Source organism: Ananas comosus, linkage group 4, assembly GCF_001540865.1.
Source record: "Ananas comosus cultivar F153 linkage group 4, ASM154086v1, whole genome shotgun sequence".
NCBI lineage: Eukaryota > Viridiplantae > Streptophyta > Magnoliopsida > Poales > Bromeliaceae > Ananas > Ananas comosus.
The window spans coordinates 8,508,694-8,515,545 of NC_033624.1; the positions used below are offsets into that span (position 1 = coordinate 8,508,694).

Here is a 6,852-nt window from a genome sequence, read left to right on the forward strand (position 1 = left end):
TTACGAGATATTTATACTCTTTCTCCTCTTGTTGCAATGCAATAAGAGGAAACAGTGCAACAAGAGGAGAAATAGTATAAATATCTCTTAAAGGGGTGCAGTTTACATCTCAAAGAATACAAAAAGAGGAAAAATAGTGTAAATATCTCTCAAAGAGTACAACTTTCGTTTAAAAAGTGTTACTTTCATCATAAAGGATGCAGTTTACATATCAAAGAATGCAATAAAAGGAGAAACAGTATAAATATCTTCCAAATAGTGTAATTTTTGTTTACAGAGTATAATTTTCATCTTAAAGTGTGCAGTTTACATCTTAAGTAGTGTAACTTATGTTCATAATAGTGCAACGTTCTTTTAAAATAGTATAATTTTATTTTAACGGTGCATTTTTATTTTCATCTTTTTTTTCTATAATTTTTTGTCTTTATTTTTTTTTTCTTTTTTCTTCTACAATTTTTTTTGGTCACCCCTCTGCCAATGGCCACGGCGCCGGCGACGACGCCGCTAAGGATCCTCCACTCTGAAGCTGCGGCACCACAGTGACCTCCACGGTGTCGGCATCGGCGAAGATGCGTCGTCGTCGAAGGCGGCAGAGGAGAACGGAGAGGGAGAGGACAAGAAGGAGGGAAAGGGCGAGAGAGGCGTCGTCGTCGGAGACGGTGGAGGAGAGTCGGAGGCAAGGAAGACGGGGAGTGCGCGGGTGAGGGTGAGGGCGAGGGCGAAAGCATGAGGGTGAGAGGCGAGGCGGGTCGTTTCCGCCTCCGCCTCCGCCTCTGCCTCCGCTGCCTTTTTCGGCCAGAGAAAAAAAACAACAAAAAAAAAGAGGAGAGAGAAAAAGCAATGAGGGTATTTTGGTCAGTTTGCTAAAAATTCGGTCCGAATCTGTAAAATCGAAAAAAGTGGTCCACTTTTGCAAAATCGCAAAATTAGTAAATTTTTTATGCAAATTGGCCGGAAATAATCTTGTTGTAAAAAAAAGACTGAAACAATCATTTCAAACTCATAACAGCTCATTTCAGCTTATTTCTTCTTTTTTTTTTCTTTTTTCTTTTTTTTTTTTTTTTTTTTTTTTTTTTTTTTTTTTTTTTTTTTTTTTTTTTTTTTTTTTGAGAGAGAGAGAGAGAGAGAGATTGGTAACACAGCTACCAACTGAGCTTATTTCAGAAATTAAAAATTACTATTCTAGAATACTAAATATAACATTGGGAAACAAAGGGGAAAAAAGGAGGGCTGATTCTTCCTTGTTTCCCAACCAAACACTGCCATAGAGGCAAAAACAGGCCCTTCTTTCGGCCTGCTTCTTGCGAGGTTGGAACGCCGAAAGGGAACCCTCGTTCCGAAGACGACGAGGACGACCGCGCCGACGATCCCGCCGAAGACGAGCCCTCAAACGATGCGGGCGGCGGCGACGGGTGGAATTTGGGGGGCATCATCAAAACCTTCGCGACGAAGTCGGAGTCGGTGATCCAGACGTACCGCCGGGACCTGGAGGAGTTCCGCTCGGGTCTCAAGACGGAGACGGCGGCGATCCGCGACGCCGCCAGCCGTGCCGTCCGCGACCTTCCCGGGTCACTGGAGGCCGGCGCCTCCGCCGCCCAGGTCTCCCTCGAGTCCGTCGGCCACGCCATCGACGGGATCATCGCCCACGGCAAGGACGCCATCCTCGCGCTCGACGGCAGCCCCCACCCCCCCTCCTCCTCCTCCGATGAGCCGTCGTCGCAGGCTCCCCCCGGCAGGCGTTACACCCGGTTCGAAGCGCAGGTCCTCGCGATCCAGTCCGATCCGGCCACGTTCTCCGAGCAGCCCGAGGATGCAGAGGACTTCGAGAATTGGCGGTCGGGGTTCGACCCCGCCGGGAAGGAGGACGAGATTGAGATGCTGTTGTATGAGAATGCGGCGCTGGAGGGGTTTCTTGATAAGTTCGTGCCGGGTGCGGTCGACTACGAGACCTTCTGGAGCCGGTACTTTTACAGGGTTCATAAGCTCCAGCAGGCGGAGGATGCGCGCGCCAAGCTGGTCAGAAGGGTGATCTCCAGGGAAGACGAGGAGGAAGATTTGAGCTGGGAGGTCGATGATGATGATGATGATGATGATGATGATGGTGGTGGTGGTGATGAGGAGAAAGTCACCAAGGAAGAGGAAAAATCCGAGCAGTGTAGGGGAGCACAGGCGGTGAAAGAAGAGATACAAGAGGAGAAAGGAGAAGAAAAAGAAATTGAAGATAAAGAGGAAAAAGAAGCAGCACCAAAGAAGGAGGTGGAGGTGGTGCCATCCTCGGAGCCGAGGGAGCTTGCGAAACTTGATGAGGTGTCTCTGTCTGAGAATTTAGGAGGCTTTGTGGCGCCAATCACTGCAGTGAAAGGAGAGTATACTGGATCGAATGGAGAGGAGTTGGCCTCTGAGTCGGGTGATAGCAGGGCGGTGCAGGAAATAAGGAAGGAGGAGACTGCGGACTCGGGCAAGGATGGTAATGTCATAGTGGTTTCTACCCAGACCCAGCCATCTGTGCCCGATGAGGATGATTTAGAGTGGGATGAGATCGAGGATCTTGGGGAGCATGAAGACAAGAAAGTGGGTGCCGGCAGTTCCAGCCCTGTTGTCAGGGTTGATTTGCGCAAGAGATTGAGTGCTCCGGAAGATGATGAGGATTTGAGCTGGGATATCGAAGAGGAGGATGAGCCCCGTAAGCCCTAACGTAGGGCATGAAAATGTTGGTAATTTAGCTTAAAGCATTCGTTTCAACTACCGTATTACTTATTCTGTTGGAATGTTGCAGTGCCAATAATGGTTGCTTCAGTCATGTTTTTTATTGTAGTGTGAATAGTCATACGTATAGGTTTCGCATTGGAATTGCAGGTGAGTGTTTATTGAATTAACTCTCCTTGTTGTTGTGTTAAATATGGAAGTCTTTTAGTCAATGAATCATATTCTTTTGTTGTTCCTCTCACGAAGTAGCTCTATATATAACTGGAATTTTGTAATGCGAACTTTACTCTTTCAAAACTTAGCAACTAAATATGTTTGCTTGATTTTATGCCTATATTTCTGCTGATATGAGGTTTCAACAGGTGTTTTTTATGTTGTAAGTACCTACTGGTTGGTATTACGTTTGATTTTATCTAGTTTTCGTCATAAATTTAAATTCATATTTCCTGTGCTTACTTTGTGCTGACATAGAACTTTCATCCTAATTTATTATAAGATGGTTTTGCATTAGGGTATTTGGTGAAGGGCACATTTATGTGACTAGACTCTTTAGTACAATGGATTCAATCCTCTCTCAATTGTGTCTAGACTGAGTAGGTTTAATTGGGTCTAGAATAACTACTTTTCGTAGGGATCTCTTCAATTCTTGTTTAGATTTTTTGTTTTTATGATTCTTCTCAATTGAGGATGATTTTATCCTTTTTTTTCTTTTTTTTTTTTAATGAAAAAAGGTTCTACTATGCTTCCAAATTTGTTGGGCTGAATTTTTGTTGAGAAATCCAATATGAAGTGATTTTTTTAATTCTCTTTTAAGATGGGTGCCAGGGGCTGCATATGCGCCTGTGAATGATTTCATTTGAAGTGAATCAGTTGGCTATAGGCTTTTGTTTTACCCTGACCTCTCTCCTATTCATCTTTAAAGTATCTATGTAATGTTCTTCTTTTCCTTCTCTTACTTTTTTCTTCCTCTACTCTGCTGCATTTGGAATTCTGAAAATCAGATCTCCATGTCAGTGTCTTTATGCTTCTCTTCTATTATAACTTATCAGAGTATATCAATCTTTTACCAATATTATCTAACTGTCAGATGGAAATCAATCAATTTAAGGTTTTTCGCATGACCTCCAAGTCAAGAGGCCGACATTATGATATGGTAATTGGTATCCATTATAATGTCATGACAGTTCACAAAAAATGGCGAGCAAAGATGCATTTGGAGGATAATTCAGCATCTAAATTCTTATTACATGGATTTCTGAGGAAAAGGTCAAGAAGCTGTCAAAAAACATCACTGCCTATTTTGTTTTTAATTTGATACTTGGGAACATTCAGCACAGTGTTACATATGAAAATGGATCATTTAGCAGGAAAGTACGGAATTCACAAAACTGAAAACTAAGGTTCTACCGTGAACAAACAAAATTTTCTTCTTTTTTGAGGGAAAAACAATGTGCCTTCATTTAATGAAAGAAAAGGAATTCATGGAATAGGCTTGGCATATTGAGAAGACTCCATCATGTCAACACATTTAGGTAAATCCATTGCTGTAAAGAGGTGCCACAAATCAAGCAAACAGACAGCTAAATGTTGTGAACTTTTGCCTCATGTTTTCTTGGATCTGCTTTTTCTTGGTTCAGGATGCAAATGAGAATTTACGGAACTCAAATAAAGTAAAAATCTGGAGTTATTTTTTTTTGAATATGACATAAATTGGATATAAACTTGAGAAATAACCAATAAAGAATGCTTGATGTGGTTCAGATCCTCAGATAACGTTTGTTTTATCATAATTCACTGAATTCTGAAGCTTTCCACACCTAGAATAGGAGCAATTCAAAAACTGCTTCAAGTACGTACTTACTAGAGCCACCTTTAGGTGTACCAAATAGCAACTATGAAGTTCTGTAATTAATCAAAACACTCCGGCAACCCTTGAAACAATATAAGTGGCGCCTGGCAGCTAATCCGAAGATGAGGAGTGAATCTGGAAATAGTGACAGTGCAGAGAAAGAAGAGCAGAATAGATGGGGGTAGAGAAGAGAGAGAAGAGGAAGAAAAAGGCCCTTCAATTTGGGGACAGAGTAGAGGAAATTGCCCGAACCAGGAATTGGTGAGAAGAGGGAAGATGCCAAAAAAAGAAACCATCATAGGACCTTTTGATTGTCAAAATTTATTTCTCAAAAGGATTGCCTGTTGCATCTAGAGAGAAGAGTTCTCTGCTTATTGGATACGAACAGGTAAGATCCAATAGCTAAAAAAGAATCTGGTAAAACCGTAAAAGTAGGAAATAGTGTAGCTAGCTAAGAAAAACCTAAGGAAGGGTCAGCTACAGCAGGGAACTCATGTTATAGGGTTCAAGTACTGAAGTCCAAAAGGTGTGGCTTGATAACTAAGGTACAACTCAACTCAGAATTAAATTGAACCTTGAAGCTGATAGAGAAGTTCAGCTACTGTGAATAAAGATAGAGATTTAGATCTTCCCAAAACCCTTGATTGTCACTGGACAGCATTGCACAAAACTAGCTAAAACGAACATCTACTAGAAAATCAACTCAAAAGTTCGAATCAATGAACAAAAACCAAACTAATTAACATAAATGAGATAAAAGTCAGCCCGAGGCAACATCATTTCGCCTATGAAGGTGAATGTAACCCTTGAGCGATTGATGGCGGCTTTTCATCTTGATGCATAGATGAATCACTGACCAAATTTTTTGTGGTTGCTTAACTTGTTTAGTTTCTTACTAATTCCGTTGCTAGCAGCCCTGATGCAGAATCGGATTTGGACAGAATTTGATTCATTTAGGTTTTTAATTTTTTTCTAATTTTTTAAATTATGCCGTTTATTAATTTGTTTTAGTCTTTTTTTAAAGATTTTTAGGATTTTTTTTATATGAAATAAATTTCTAAAATTTAGGAATATGGTTTAGGAGTTTTTTAGATATGTTTGAATTAGGAAAAAATCCCTAAAATCGTGGGGCTTGTTTTGAATTAGGATTATGTTTTGACGGCTATAAATATAGCCTATGCCTTCTAACTTTGGAGATAAGTTATGATTGAATAATATTCGTTGTTTTGTATTTTGACTATGGTCATGGTGGTATCCTTTTCATTTTCTCTTTCCGTATACGCCGACGAACATATATCTTTCTGAAGATTTATTCTTCTTTTTTCTTCATCTATTCCTTCTCTTTTATTATTCTCATTCCTTTAATCCTTATTCTCTATTCTTTAGTAAAATAATACTGAAATTCTAAAAAAATTATAACATTTAGTTTTGTATAAATCTGGGCTCATTACTAAGTTGTTACTATTTTTTCCCTGCGTCTTTAGTTTCTTCTTTAGAATCTAAGTGATTTTGTTATCAGAAGGATTTTGTTCTTATGCTGTCAAAAAAGAAAAAGAAAGAGTGGGTGTAAGATGTTTCTAAATATGTTAGTCTGAGTTTTCTTTGGTAAGACATGAAGTTTTCTTCATAGGTTTAAGAGCCCAATGAGTAAAATGGCAAGGAATACCCCCCTACAAAAACTGTGACGTCTGGCTCGAACGTCAAGTGATTTGTTTAGAGTGCTAATGGGTACTTAATGGGGGGGAATTGCTAGCTGCAAAATCTGTTGCATTTGCTTGAACCAACTGAGTTTGTCAACATGATTATTTTTTTTTTAAATTTTCATTCCTCCTTTATTCTCTGTCTTTAACCTACACTATCCTTCTTTCCCTTCCCTGTTTTTCCATCCCCCATAATATATGTTTTGTATTCTACGAGTTTTGTTTCAGTCCGACGTCAGGTTGAATTATTCAAAGTCCTTTGAGAACCAGAGTGCCTATTAATTATGAGGAAAATAGGTTTTTTTTTTTTTTGATAATCAAGGGTATAGGTCAAAATAGAGTTTTAAGTTGTGTCTGCTTAAAAGCTGTGTTGCAGCTTTTTGAAGAGTTCCGTTTCTTTAATTATTCACTCAGGAAATTTAGTGTATATTTTTTGGTCAATAGTAATCAAATTAAGATAATGTTTGAGTGGCTTCTAATTTGTTGTTCAATCTTTGTAAGTTGTGAGCACAGTGTGATATCCTAAATTAAGTTATAATATCACCTAGGATTCCCAGATGGTTGTACTGTTATTTGTAGGCTTTCGGACAGATATCT

General features: G+C 39.7%; 1 protein-coding gene across 1 annotated transcript; it reads left to right on the plus strand.

Moving 5' to 3' along the window:
* On the plus strand, positions 1,201-2,981 carry LOC109709067 (BSD domain-containing protein 1-like; the record flags this gene model as incomplete). Its single annotated transcript, XM_020231138.1, has 1 exon — positions 1,201-2,981. A coding segment is annotated over one exon (1,494 nt), but the record flags the coding sequence as incomplete, so codon positions are not given.